The sequence below is a fragment of the Phlebotomus papatasi genome, chromosome 1, assembly GCF_024763615.1.
Source record: "Phlebotomus papatasi isolate M1 chromosome 1, Ppap_2.1, whole genome shotgun sequence".
Lineage (NCBI taxonomy): Eukaryota > Metazoa > Arthropoda > Insecta > Diptera > Psychodidae > Phlebotomus > Phlebotomus papatasi.
The window spans coordinates 73,964,365-73,980,034 of NC_077222.1; the positions used below are offsets into that span (position 1 = coordinate 73,964,365).

General features: G+C 39.9%; 1 protein-coding gene across 1 annotated transcript in view; it reads right to left on the reverse strand.

Annotated features, from left to right (window-relative positions):
• The window catches only part of LOC129801674 (steroid receptor seven-up, isoforms B/C), a 101,628-nt gene extending 87,241 nt beyond the window's left edge, over positions 1 to 14,387 (reverse strand). Inside the window, 1 exon segment of the mRNA XM_055846945.1 lies at positions 11,679 to 14,387. Within this exon segment, the coding sequence (XP_055702920.1) occupies positions 11,679 to 11,967 (289 nt within the window). The 5' untranslated portion in view covers positions 11,968 to 14,387.
• Positions 14,388 to 15,670: the final 1,283 nt, after the last annotated feature.

Below are 15,670 nucleotides of genomic sequence, written 5' to 3' on the forward strand. Positions count from 1 at the left end.
CTCAGCATCGAATGTGAACAAGGCTTTGTCGTCACTGGAAGAGCGATATGGACAACCTGAACATCTGATTCGCACCATGATTGCACAGGTGAAGGCTTACCCACCTGTAAGAGTAGACAAGCCGGAGAGCTTGGTTGAATTTTCCACTATGATGGTGAACATGGTAGCAGCGATTGAGGAATTCAACCGAATGTGCTACATTGATAATCCCCAGCTGCTGGATGAGCTTGTGCTAAAGCTCCCGATGTCAATGCAGATTTCTTGGTCAGAATTCCAGGTGACCAAGAGCTACGTGACAGTGAAAACCTTGTGTGACTGGATTGCGGTAAAGGCCAGGGCGGCGAATTATCGTGTACAGGTTAGGGACTCAGCGAAAATTGAGCAGAAACCTGTCAAAGGCAAAACCGTGGCAACTGTCAATGAATTGACCGAGCTGAGAGCCGAAATGGCGGCATGCAGCTTTTGCAAGGGAAAACATGCCCCACAAAATTGTGAGACTTTTAAGAAGCTCAAAATAAGCGACAGATGGAAGATTGTGAGAGAAAAGGGAGTTTGTTTCAGATGCTTGAAGCCAAATCATTCTCTCTCAACTTGCAGTGATAACGGAAAATGTCCAAAACCTGGTTGTGGTCAGAAACACCACAATCTTCTCCACAGAGATGACAAGCAGCAAATGTTCTCTCTAGCTCAGAGAGAAGATGAGGAGAAGCTAGATGCTTCAGATTTCCCTACTGAGACTGATCAGGACTCGGATCAGGAAGATGAAATTTCCCCACAGAGGGGAATTGTGATGACTGGAGCCACAGTGGCTCATGCCAATACGAGTAATAAGATTCTCATGAAGATACTTCCGGTGTATGTTACTGGACCGAAAGGTACCTTGAAGGTCTACGCCTTTTTGGATGAGGGCTCCATGCTGACAATGATGAAGGCATCTCTAGCAGAGAAATTGGGGCTTAGTGGACCAAAGTGCCCTCTGACGTGGCAAGGAGCTGGACCGACAGCATGTACTGATCTGACATCGACTGTTGTCAACTGTAGAATCAGAGGTACTCATCCCAAAGCCAAGGAGTATTTAATGCAGAAAGTTAGGACTGTCTGTGAGTTAAGTCTCCCTAGGCAGACAGTGGATATGGAAGCACTGTCACGGGACTGGAAACATATGGCCGATGGTCATTCTGAATCCATGGTGGATGCAGAGCCCGATCTGCTGATAGGGCTGGACAACACTCCCTTGATTGTGTCACGGGAGATTATCCACGGACCGTGGAACGCTCCCTATCTGGCTTTAACTTGGTTAGGCTGGGTAGTAATGGGAAAATTGAATAATCAAACCTCATGTGAGGTAAAGACCTACTCCTACTCTATTGTGGAATGCAAAGATGAGCTGTATGAAATGGTGAAGAATTCCTTTTCCTTGGAGGGCTTTGGTACTGAAGGTCAAGAGAAGGTACTCTCTCGTGAAGATAAGAGAGCTCTTGAAATCATGAAGCGCACCACCCGTAGGACGAGTGATGGGCGTTTCGAGACTGGATTGCTGTGGAAGCAAGGTCATCAACCAATTGTGCCAGAGTCAAGAGATGTAGCTGTCAAGCGCTTGTACACCATGGAGAGGAAACTAGACAGAGATCCGGCATTGGCCGAGGCTTACTGTGCCAAGATAAGTGATCATCTTGAGAAGGGATACTTGATAAAGCTCATAGAAGAAGATAGGATGACTCCTACTGGAAATACTTGGTATCTTCCACACTTTGCGGTTTTTCACCCGGCTAAGGGAAAAATTCGAGTGGTATTTGACTGTGCGGCTAAGTCAGGGAATGTATCACTTAACGATCTGCTGATGAGCGGGCCAGACTTATTGAAATCACTTCCGGCAGTGTTGGAAAACTTCAGAAAGGGTAAATTCGCATTCACTGGAGACATCAAGGAGATGTTTCATAGAGTTTATGTTAGGGCAGAAGATACCAACTATCAAAGAATCCTATGGAGAGGAATGGATAGGAAAAATGAGCCAGAAGAGTACAAGATGAATGTGATGACATTTGGGGCATCTTGTTCTCCCACTCTAGCGTCATATGTGAAGAATCTAAATGCCCAAGAATATGCCGAAGAATTCCCAGAGGCAGTGAAGGGAATACTACACAATACATACTGTGACGATTATCTGGGATGTGCAGATACCATTGAGGAGTCTCGCGGATTGATCAAGGATATTGTTCAGGTTCATAAAGCCGGTGGCTTTGATATAGTGAACTGGACAGCCAATGACAGCAGAATTCTTAATTGTGTGAGTGACACGATGAAAAGTTTGAATGCGAAGGATGAACCTGAAAGAATTCTTGGCTTGTGGTGGGACTCTTCTGAAGATGTCTTCACTTTCAAGACCACATTCCATCGCGTCGCATCTGATATTCTGTCTGGAGAGAAGATACCCACAATGAGAGAAGTATTACGGCTGGTAATGTCAATCTTCGATCCATTGGGATTTTTGGCTATGTTTTCGGTGAAAGGAAAGATGATTCTCCAAGAGATTTGGCGTCAGAAAATTGGATGGGACGACATCATTTATGGTGTGGCTTTGGAGCAGTGGCAAGCATTCATCAAGGAGCTAAAAATGATTGACACAGTGAAGATACCGAGATGTTATTCTCCGAAACTTCCGGAAGCAACTTCAATCCAGCTACACGTCTTTGGAGACGCCAGCGAGAGTGCCTATGCATCAGTTGCATATTTACGGATTGAAAGTGAAAATAGTGTTGAAGTGGCTTTTGTGTGTGCTAGAACTAAAGTTGCTCCATTGAAAGCTACCAGTATCCCAAGACTTGAGTTACAAGCTGCAGTGCTTAGTGCGCGAGTTAGCGTTGCGGTAAAATCATCTTTGGATCTTGAATTTGATCGAGTGGTTTTGTGGACGGATTCCCTAACGGTGATGGGGTGGATCAAAAGTGATTCTCGTAGATACAAGCAGTTTGTTGGACACAGAATAAGTGAAATTGACCAACTGACAGAGATTCATCAATGGAGATGGATTTCGACTACACAGAATCCAGCTGATTTGGCCACGCGTAGAAAGCCGTGTGATTTCAGTGCGTCCTCTAAATGGTTCACTGGGGCGCCCTTCCTGAAATTGGAGGAGGAACAATGGCCTCAAGATGATAAAAAACAAAAAGTTGCAGACAATGGAGACATTGAGGTGTTTCAAGTGTTAGTGAACGTTGAAAGGTTTATTGGAAATCGTCTGATTCCAGAGATGAGTCGTTTTTCCCGCTGGAATCGACTTGTCAGAGCGACTGCTCAAGTGAAAAATTGTGCGCAGTTTTGGTTGGAAAAGTGGCGTAAAGCGAAAGAAAATCTAAAAACAAGTGAATTACCCGGACTCAAAGTGAGTGATTTGATAGAAGCAGAAAAAGTGTTGCTTCAGGAAATACAGTCAGTGTACAGAAGAGAAATACAGTGTCTCCAAGAGGGAAAAGTAATTCCCAAAGAAAGTGATTTGTATCATTTGACGCCGTTTATGGATTCTGATGGATTATTGAAAATGAGATCACGTTTGCAAAATAGTGAAGTGCGAGTAAAGTGCCCCATTATTCTTCCGCCGAAGCACGTGGGGACAAAGTTGATTATTAGTGATTTTCATGTTCGGAATCATCACCAAGGACGAGAACAAGTTGTAAACAACGTTCGTGAAAGATTTTATATTCCAAGAGTGAGAGTGGCAGTCAAGAGGGCTTGGCATGAGTGTCAAATTTGCAAAAACAAACGCGCCCAACCTTTGATTCCTGAAATGGCCGTGCTTCCATCCGCAAGAGTTAATGATTCAGTGTATCCCTTTGTAAAGAGTGGAATGGATTATTTTGGACCATTAGAAGTGAAGGTGGGTCGTCGTGTGGAGAAAAGATGGGGAGTAATCTTCACTTGCCTAGCGACTCGTGCTGTGCACTTGGAAGTCGCACACTCCCTGACGACAGACAGTGCCATCATGGCAATTAGACGTTTCATGAATCGACGCGGATCTATAACTGATATGTTCTGTGATAATGGAACAAATCTTCGAGGAGCTGATAACGAATTTCGACGACTTTATGCAGCCGTAGATGAAAAGAAGATTCAGGAAACCTTCTCCGAAAAGCGTGTGGAATTTCACTTTAATCCACCAGCCGCACCACATATGGGCGGTGTTTGGGAAAGACTTGTCCGTTCCGTCAAAGTTGTATTGAAAGAGGTCATGAGGACACGGCATCCCACTGATGAGGAGTTGCACACATTCTTTATTGAAGTGGAGTATATTCTAAATAACCGGCCTTTAACTTATGTGTCGATTGATCCTGATGACGAGACTGCCATCACTCCCAATCATTTCTTGATTGGAAGATCTGGAGAGAACCGACCGATTGGGACCTTTGATGACAGCGATTTGTTCCTCCGCAAAGCATGGAGACGAGCTCAGTATTACGCAGACCATTTTTGGCGTAGATGGATGCGTGAGTACCTTCCCGAGTTGACAAGACGAACTAAGTGGTATTCTACCACTAAAACTATCAAGATTGGAGATGTCGTTGTTGTGTGCGATGAACAGTTACCTCGCAACCAGTGGCCCTTGGGTCGAGTGGAAGAAGTATTTCCTGCCCCTGATGGGAAAATTCGTTCAGCGATGGTAAGAACTCGCTACGGCCTATACAAGAGACCAGTTGCAAAGCTTGCTGTGCTGGACGTGGAGTAGGTGGGTGCAGGAGCACCAGAGGGGAAAATGTTGGAAACGCGAGCGCTAACTGGCGGAAATATTTGAAGATTTATTATGTAAGCCCTTCCGGCACATTTGTCAGTCTTTTTGTAGAAAGCGTGGCGTGACGTGCATTTGTGAATTTTCATAGGAAAAGAATTTGCGTAAGTTAGGATATTTCCTCATGTTAAAAATCTATTTAATTTAGTAATATTTATTGGTTAGATTTGGCTGAACTCCTTGGGAGACGATCAAGCTAAGTCCTGAGTCAGGAAAAAGAGTTATATAACTTGGTAGGTTCGATAAACGATTGAAAGAAATTTAAAATGGCGTCAGGATAAAAATTATTAATTGAATTACAGGTTGTAAACTTTCAAAAAGCTTGAGGTTGGTGGAAGCAAACGGAGGCCGTTTGAGATTAAAGTAAGGATTGAATTGTTTGAATTAAAGAAATGAATTGAAGTGTATATTTATTTTAGGGACCACCAACATTCATTTATTCATTTGTAATCAGCCATTTAGTCATCGCCAAAGTAATCAAGTCCTTGCAGTCCGCCACGGGGAAATTGAGTTAATAAAAATAAATACAGTCCACTATCTCTTGATTTGTTTGACCCAGGGGACTTGGTCCCCAACATTTACAATGAATCCGTTTAATGTCCTCTGAAGTTTTTCTTCCAGAAATTCATTTATAGGATTGATAACTTAAGGTAAAATGTGTCAAAAATCGCGGAATAAAAATGGCACTGTACAAATGATCAAAGAAAATGGTTTTGTTAAAAAAAAGTTAAATTTGAGAAGTTACTAAATTTAAAACTTTTAAAATTCATTTGGTTTTCATTTAATCTGCAATCGCGAAATTACATAAGGTATTACTTAGAAATTTATTTTCCTGTTCGATCTCCACAGAGGGAGCAGTAAGGGGAGACTTTCAGGATTCGCATACGCTCTACCTTCGCGAACTTCGTATTTTCTCGTATTCCTTTAATGAATCCGACCTAGCAATATATTTTAATAGTCAGTTTTGAATCACACATTTCCTGAAAAAAAAATAGATTAGGTTCATCAAAGGAATTTTTGATATATATGTCATGTTCGAAGCAAGAATATGTGCGAAGCCTGAAAGCTTTACCCTATAATCCCTAGATTTTGAATTATGTATATATTTCGACTCCTTACCATTAAGGTATCGTATTTTGGTAGAATTTTGGAATTTTGGAAAGTTTCGAATTTTTTGAATTTACGCTGTTTGTTCGTCTGTGCGTTTGTCCGTCCGGCCGTTACCACGCCTTAAACCTTAATGGTTAGAGATAGAGACTTGGGATCTTCAGGAACCCCCCGTCCCATAAGTTGACTCTGGTGTCATAAACATGCCCCTCATTTATCCCTTACCGCTCTCCTTCCCCTCCAGCACCATGTTTTTGGCATTGCTCAAAAACACGTCGTGTGGTTTTTTTTCTTTTTGGATATGTTTTAGAATACACAGGCGGACATTATATACGATAATATTGTTGAATCTAATAACGATTTTCAAGGTTAAATTTTAAAAAGCTCTATAGAGAGCGAATTTCTCAACCGAATGATATTAGGTTTAGGCTCGTTGGAAAGTTTCTTGCAATTCCTGATAAGCTAGATTAGGGATCTCAAGTGGCGCAATAGGCAAGACTGCTGGATCTTGCGCGGATGAGAACGCTGACTCGACTCCCACTATTGTGAATTTGCTTTATCTGTCTTTACTGAATCATCAGGGAAGAAATTTCTCTTTTCAAAAACAGCTTTTCGACATTTTCCGCACGTAACCTTAATGTGAAGATTTTAATTTGGTGTCCTTCGTATACTGTCTCAATTGGTTAAATTAAAAATCACAACTAACTGTAAACCATCAAAACACTTTAGCTTTAGCATGTTTATGAAATTTTCATAGACTTCCACGTGGTGGTCTCAATTCAAGAGATCACCACATGTCTCCCCCTCATTTAGTTTTTGATTGCATAATTATTGCAAAGAAACAATCAAATTGGCAAAATACCATCCGATCGCGAAAGTGTAGCAAGTTCCTTTTGTAACATCGAGAGCACTCCTTCAAAAACGATCTTCATGTCAAGATGACTGATTCCCCCCCAGCTGAACCCACCTCTTCATCGCCCAATCTGCATTTGGGTAATATTTGTATCTCCGTTTTATTGGCATATAGTTAATAACAATTGAAGCGCGATGTGTGTGAAAAATTTTCATTTTTATCTGCATTTTATTGTTATCAAGTGGTACGATCGCCGCACGATGCATAGAGAAAGAGAGGAGAGAGAGAGAGAGATACAATATACTGAGAATGCATCGAAGAAAGAAGTAAAAAACAACAACCATACGCCCATTCGATAAAGTCGTGATCTTTTCCACAAGATCTTCCGTTAACGGTTTAATTACAATAAAAAGTCTCGGTGGAAACGAGCAAGGAGGGAAAAAATGACCAAAAAGATCCTCCAGACTCTGGGGGGAATAAGTCGAAATAAAATGAAATAATAATATCGATTCAATGATTATCCGTACGTTTTTTGTGGATGGGGCGAAAGAGAGCCCGCGATCTTGTACAATCGTCGAGATGATCGCATCACCATCATAGCATCACGTCAAATGCGCGCACTCCAACTCTCGATCGGCTATACTGGGTGTATATGGTATCAAATAGCCGATGTACAATATCCGATCATGCTTTGGACTCCAGTGGATAATTCTTTCCTGGTGTCTGCCTGGCTCGTCTCTCGTGCGATGCACTCCCTCTCCACGTATCGAAATCTCATGCAGTCTCGGTGGAAAGAATGAGAAAGAAGGAGGAGGAATGCGATTATATGGTTCGCGCGCGATGAAATATTGTCAAATTGTACTCCCACGCCATTTAATTTCCCATGACTGGAAGAATTAATAATTGCGATTTGCAGCAATTTTCCGCACTGATCAGACTTTCTCGTCCACCCAATTCTCAGCCTCACCCCTATTTGGGGTTAGACTGCATTGTGTCGCATTTACATTATATCACTGTGAGAAATTTTTTTTTTATATAATTCTTAAAAATATCACTACTCCACAATTTAACCATTTAAGGACCAATAGGTCACCGGTAACTTAATAATGGAAATAATTCTCTGAACTATAGAAAATACTTTTTTGTCTATAGTCATAAAAATGAATCTTTATGCGTCGCCGCTAACCGCTGGAACTTACTGTTAAAACTTATATCAGTAAATTCAACATTAAATTGTATTAGAAGATTAGAAGATAAAAAAGGGTAAATATCTCTTTAAATAATATTCTCTTGTAATATATAGAGGGCACTCAATTGGTCAAATGGTAGAGCAAACTCTCTATGATGCAAATGTTTCGGGTTGGAATCCCCTTTAGGTTACCATGAATTTTTCAGACATTAAAGGTATTCCAATTGCATCCAGTGAGTTTTACTGCACTTGATTCCATGCGACATAGGACCGACAACCACAAGATAATTGATATATAACTGATAATCCACAAAATATTAATAAGAAAAAAAATGGATGTTCTGAACTCCCCTTGCGGGAAGGTCTAATTTTCTCTATGGAACGTTGCGCTACCATTATTATTATTGTCAATATATAGTTTTAAATTAACATGATCATAAACTTTAATAATTTAATCCTAAAGTTCACTAAATAAACTTATAGAAGGAAATTGAAGAAATGAATGTACCGTCTATTTTTCACTTAACGAGAGCAAACCGTCGATGGCGACCGATGCTCGATCATTGAAGATTGAGAACAGTTATCTAACAGTAAGGCTCCAAAGCAATCTTTTAGCACCCATTACGATAGTAGGGGTTGGACGTGTAAAATGAATAAAGGATTAGGATTGATGGGTTACGACCGTTGACTGAGTTGACATTTGTCGAATAGGTTGTACTCTCTACATATTAAAAATCGAAGTATTTTTTCTATATTTTTCTTATTTGTTTTCATACGTTTTTTATCTATTTTTTTCATTTAAAAAAAAACAGAAAATGAAACAAGATTAAAGATTTATAATAGGGGTATCTTTGAATTGAGGAAATTTTGAAATTCTGCTTTTTTCTCCTATTTTCCAACTAGAGATTCTGCATAGCGAAACATTTGCACATTAATGCGTTTTCCTAAATTCTCTCAAGTGCAAATTTTATTTGATATTACGGATATTACACTTCTTAAACTAAACTGGACTTTTTTATGATATAATGCATACACACTACTTACACAACCCATTTTATGATAGTTTCTTAATTAATTTGTTGTGTGTATCTAATGCGGAAAAGAAATGTAATCTTTAAATTTTTAACAAAAATACAATTGCATATGATTGTTTAAACTTAATTAAAACTCTATACTATCATCAAACAACTTGTTACCAAATTTTAAAACAAAATATTGCTTTATTTTAAAAAGAAATTATTATTGTTGAAAGAATCATTACTCAATATTTTAAATAGTTTTACGAGTCGACGGAGTCAACTCTTTTTTTTTTCAATGAAAAATAAGACATTTTTTTTTTACTAATTCTTAGAATAAACTTAAATGTTGAGAATACCTCTGGTTAATACTTTATCACATATACGTTCTACAAAAAACTGAAACCCTTGGTCTGATATTATGATCTGGATTTTTCGACGAAACCATCAGTTCGAGAATTTTGATTTTAAACTGTTCTAGAATTTTAATAATTCTACTTGCGATTGTCAAAGAAAAGTTCAATATAACTTGATGTTCTTAATACAAATCAACTAAGGCAGTTCAAAAATTCAGAACTTAGAAATTAGCCACAGGCTTTCATTGAAAATATCAAATATTTACTATGTGCAAATCATTGAGCTAAGAAAATTTCTTGTTATCAAAAATACTATAAGACAGTACAAAATTTGTACTTAATTTGCGAGTATTATTCTATGAAAAAAGTTCATATTAGTTTGGCGATTTTGACTGCTTTTATTGATTGGTTTTGAAGTGCTCAACGCTGCAGTAAAATATACATATATAAAATGATTTGACCCTTGTTTATGAGACATATGAATGTGAAGAATCTAGACTAATTAAGGAAGAACATTTGTTTACTGACTACGTATTCAATACAGATTTACAAATCTTGATCATTATCTATCCAATCTTCTGATCCAGTTTTCTCATTTCAATAACTTTAATCGTGTACAATTTGTAAAAGAAATACCAAAATCTTCATTTCCTTGAGTGAAACGCTTTTCTTTCAGTGTTTATAACAACAGACACGTGAACTGGAAAAGGTGTCTGAACAGAGGATCACCTTCGACGATCGCCTCGTTATCACATTGCAAATCGATAATGGCACGATCTCTTGGCGCACAACCAAATTGTTTGCAAGCATTTATGGGAGGTTGGAAATTTCCTATAAATATGCATGACTTTGTACAGGTTCCTGGACTCATATCTTCGGTATAGAGATACCAAGTGCTCATTGTCCAGCATTGCCGCTCCGTACACGAAAAAGGGCTGGTCACATTTGCATTTAAGATTCACCATTGAAGCTATGTAATTTCATTATTTGATTTATTAATTGTTACCAACCTCTCCATGCTGGAGACGCTCAGAATTCCATGTAAATTCATACAGTCGACAGTTTACGAGGGGGGCGACATTATTAAATTGTCGAGACAGTTTTTCAACGCTAGAGATCAGTTCATATCTCACGCGGGATGCAAATGTGTGGTAATTGAACCCAGTGGTGTGGTCCCATAGGTATGATGAGCCCAATGGGAATCATATACGACTGACCAAATGGTAAAGGGAAGTAATTGAAATGGACACAAATGAAATTGTTCAGCTTGAGAGAGCGGAAAGGTAATGCCAGAAGTTGGCAATATGATAACAATATCACGATTCTATTTGCATCGTTAATCAATCCGTACTCAATTCAGCAATGAAGGAGGTTAACCGTAGAATAAAAAAAAAAATGTTTCTAAAGAAGTTGGGATATTATTTCCGCATGAAATAATAAAAACACGACTCTAAACGTCTCGGGCTACCCTCAAAATCACGACTCGCATTATAATTTACTTTCCCATCGTCGTCGTTCGCTTGCATTTTCAAGTTCAAGCATAAATTGTCTTCCCAGGGAATATTGCTTTGCGGACTTTTCCTGATTAATTGCAGTCGAAAATGGAAATGACATCCACGACATGTTCCTCTAGACTTGTCTTTTCAGTCCTTCTGCCTTTTTTCTTCCCTTCGTCACACTATGAACACATATATTTCTGCCAAAGGGGGCTGAATCATCACATTCCTCTCCAACTCAAAATGTATTGTTATGCTGTGACGAAACTTGTGCAAATCCACTACCATACCCCCGATACTTCTCAAAAGAGGGGCTGGTTTAGTTTGGGTGTAACCCATGTTGAAAAAAAAATCCGGTATATGTTGCAGTTTTTGGTATTTGCCAATACAAGATCCTTAACCCATTTGACATTAGGGCAAAAAATCAGAGATTCCCAAACTTAATGTGTTCAGCAGGGGCAGAGTGAACGAAGAGGAGATTTTAATAAACACATCACCCCTTTTGAACATTTTCATACCATATTTACCAAATTAATCTTTGAAGCTATGAAAAATCTGAAAATTATACATTCGGTATCTTCCTGATCATGATTTCATGCAAGAGGACCGGTCAAATGTCAGAGGTGCTCATTAATCAGATGACTGCAGTTAGGATAGTCGAATCACAATTCAGAAAGAGTTTAATAGGCTATATTGAGACCGGTTTGTCGTGATTTTTCTTGGATGATCAATGGTCGACTGGACAGTTGAATAGGGGAACGTATTTAAACCACACGAAAAAAAATATTTTGGCGCGAAAAATCGGCATCACCACACTAAACTTTTTGTAAATATTGAGGGTTTTTAATAAGGTTCTTAAAAAAAAAAAACAGTACACTCACCTTCACATGTGAATTGGCCATAATGTTTCCCTGAACTTTTATCACCGCAAACAACACACTCAATGTTCTGATTTGGTTTAACATCCACCGTTTGTGATGAGCTCCCACCACTTTGGGAGCTGTTGGCCTGGGAATTTGGTGTGATGCTCTGTTGCACAAGTTCCTGTTTCGATGTCGGCACCAAAGGTCCCAGGGTGGTAAGCTCCTCCGACGCTGTACTGACGGGTATGTGGCTTCCGAGATTTGGATCGCGCCAGACACTTGGGGGCGGAGGTGCTACTAGAGCCATACTCCGCGGGAACCCCAGTTCTAACGCGTTTATCTCGGATCCCTGACCACGGGGGTTGAAGAATCCGGTGGCTGTGGACGGTGATGGGCACAGGACGCCACCCCCGTACACACTTAGCGAATTGTGTGTGATAATATTGCCGGTTTTGGCCCCCCAAAACCGGGGCCGACACTAACCACTAAAATTTATCGAAAGACAGGATGGGTTGATGGGATATGAGGCTCACAAGTGGCGATAGAATCGCGTGCTAGTAAACCAATCACCAAGGACAAGTCACAAATATCATATCCACACACAATCAATAACATCAATCTTTTTGTCCAAAATCACATAAAATTCCTTTTCAATGGTCCGGTATAGAGAAATCCTCTTGGTGAGGATTTACGCGGGGTAGGTTCAATTTCCGATATTCACTAGCAATTTGTCCTAAACTTCCGTGTCCACTTGATTGAAATGTGTGGTGCTCAATAATTGATACTCAATCTATATTTATGACAATGAATGTTGCCCTCTGTGCAACTTTGTTCAGATCACAGGCACGACCTTTGTGTTCAAAATACCGCGAACTACTTGTGTGACCTCTGATGTGTGTAGGAGAGCGACCCCAAGAGATCACGGTGACAAATGGTTGGATGCGATAGCAATTATCATTGTAACACCCGGTGACACCACCTCTTGGCACCACAGTCTGCCCCGGAAGATAGCCACTAAAAAGTGTCCACGTCAATCAAAATGCACTCAACATCCATTTAATGTGCCTCTTCCGTAGCACTAACACTCACTACGGCAGAATTGTATAGTCTATAGTCATTGAATCACGGAGGCAGAGAAAATCGGTGAGCGCAAGACAGCTTCTCAAAAGGCCTTCTCAAGCCAGACTGGAGGAACAGTGCAGTGCAAAAGGTACGCGACCCGACCCGACTCGACCGTTTCGATCCGACACCGACCTGCCCGTCCCTCTCGCTCGTTGCTTTCGTTTCTTTCACTCACACCACTCATGCCCACATGGAGGCCCCTTCTACTCCGCTGGCAGCAGCCAACCTCGCACTTGGGGCAGTGAGTGAGGCAGCATTTGTACGCCTCTGCTTATCTAATTCCCAAGCACTGGGGAGTTCGGCAGGAGGGAAAGTTGCTTAGCGACTTTGAGCTGGGAGTCGTGACTGTATCATGGCTCCGCCTCGATAGGTCTATTACGGGATTGGCCCGGGTGTTTACACTCCGCAGCACTCAAAGTTCGTTCCGTTTTCATGCTCTCTGGCAACACCATACATTACTCTCTATATACGACGGGTGTCGAGTTCAGCACAGGCATGTACTCGGGGAGATGGTTCAAGAGAGACAGAACACAGCACATAAGGCATCTATGAGTACTCTTTGGGTATTTGAGTGGCGCAGAGAGAGAAAGTTGCCAGTGAATTTGCACACTGAACTGTGGCTGACTCTGGGGCATATCATGGTGTGGCGAAGAGCGGGAGCAGTGCATAGAGCGCGCCAGTATGGGCCATGGGTTAAACTGACGGGAGACGACGAGAGTTCAGTTCAGTTTGGCCCCAACCGTCAGCGCAAGATCAGGGGGCTGCCACATTCAAGCTCTGTCTCGCTCTCCTTTTGGAGGTACTCCAACCCAGGAATCAATGGTACAAAGTGGGATGGGGGATACCATATTCTATAAACTCAGTTGGTCTTTTCTTGGAGGTGACCCACCCTTCAGCATCTCCACGCCATCTGCCATCACCTCTGCCACTTTCCAAAATACCACCACAAGCGGTGATAGAGTGAATAGGATATTCCTACTCTAGTCACCCCCCGTTCAGATCCACCCTGCACCTAAATGACAAAAAAAATCCCATCCACCCCGACCCTGGCACACGGCTCTATGTAATACCGTATACATATTTTAGGTTGATAGATGGCCACACTATTGCCCAGTTCAGTTCAACGGATATAAATTGCGAAGAATGGAACTAGCACATTTTGTACCACAGAGACCTCTTCAACTGATGAGGCCGTCATGTCACCACAACGAAGCCAGTACCTCTGGTTGCGCATGTCGAAAGGTCACCCCCACTTTCTTAGATGAGGTAACCAATCGGGGTTGAACGGGATTTATTGCCATTGAGTTGAAATGAACAGCGGACATATGGTGCTCCACATCGGATTACGGTGTGGGAGTCCCCCACAAGCACTTGCCCCAGCTTCCCTTTTTGCAATTTCATTCTATACATAAGAAGGCCTCAACAGAGCAAAAAGAGCTGGAGAGTTGGAAAGACGGTGGAAATCTCTTTTGTGTGCCAAACAAAAATTACCTCTATTTGCAGAGCTTTTGTGTGGGATAAAAATTCAGAATAGGGTGGAGAATTTCACCGTGGGGTGGTATATATATCTACAATAGAAATGACACTATTGCCAGATGATACCCAACAAAATTCCAAAAGTCAAATAAAAGATATTGATTCTTTTTCACGGAAAGTTTTTAAAAGAAAAAAGAAAGAAATGATTTTCTTCTACAAAAATTAATCGTTTTATAGGTTTTTATTAAAAGCAATATTATCGAATCAAAAAAGATTTAATTTCTATAATTTATTACATGGCATTTTTTGTTTGAACTCAAAAAGGGAGCAAATAATATATTAATTTTGTTTCGATGAACTTATCTCACAAGAAGTAATCATCTGATAATATCTTGGCAAAATTTTAAAACTGCTTTAAGAAAAAACAGTCCCATATTTTTTTTCATCATTCTGTTACTAACCTAGAGACCCAACAGTGATTGACATAAAATAAAGAAAAATCTAACTATCATCATCTCGTAAAACATGTTTCTTCTAGGAAGATTTCGTCAGATTTGCCAATAAAAAAAACAAAATATTTTAATTTTTTTTAATGCAAAGTTTAACTACTTTAGAGGGCTTGTTAATCAACTTAGCCAAGATTAGATTTATTTGATACGTATGGAAATTTTCAAGGATATCACTTTCAACTAATAATAAACCAGTTATGTATATAACAGGGGAGACTGGGGCAAAAAGTCCCAAATCGAAAAATTCAAAATTTAATATCTTCCAAGGTAAAAAAGATAGCGGCTCAATTTTTTTCTATAGATAGCCTCCATAGACCTTCTTCAATGTCGTAAGTTTCTTAGAATTCGAACAAGGAATTTAGAAAATAAAAAATGTCGAAATTTTTAGCCCTATTTTTGAAATATTTTCCTTGAAGAAGGTAACAATTATTACCTACTTATTTTCCAAAATAGATGCACTGGTGAATATTTTCTAAATAATTTGGATTCTTTGAATACGAATCCGCTATCTATTCTAGAATTTCACAAAGGTTCTTTTCTCCAGAAATCCTTTTATTAAAAATGGCCACTTGGGGTAAAAAGTAACAAAAGGTATAGAGCAAAAAGTAACAAAAAACGAAGCAATTTCTGATGTCTTACGGCGAAAAGAAACGTCATTACCATGTCTCTCCGGTTGTTGTTTGTATTGGTCAAACGATTTGCAGTCTTTTGTGTGTTTTTTTCTAAAATAGCTTGAAAAGCGCTTTTCTCGTTTTCTCACTTTTCTCGCAGATATAACGCTGTTTTACAAAGCTGTAGATGAATAAATTTTCTATGAAAATATATCCTCTATAGGTATTTTTTCAAATTTACGGAAGCCCGTAATAAAACAAATCAAAATGTGATAATATCCCATACCTGGTA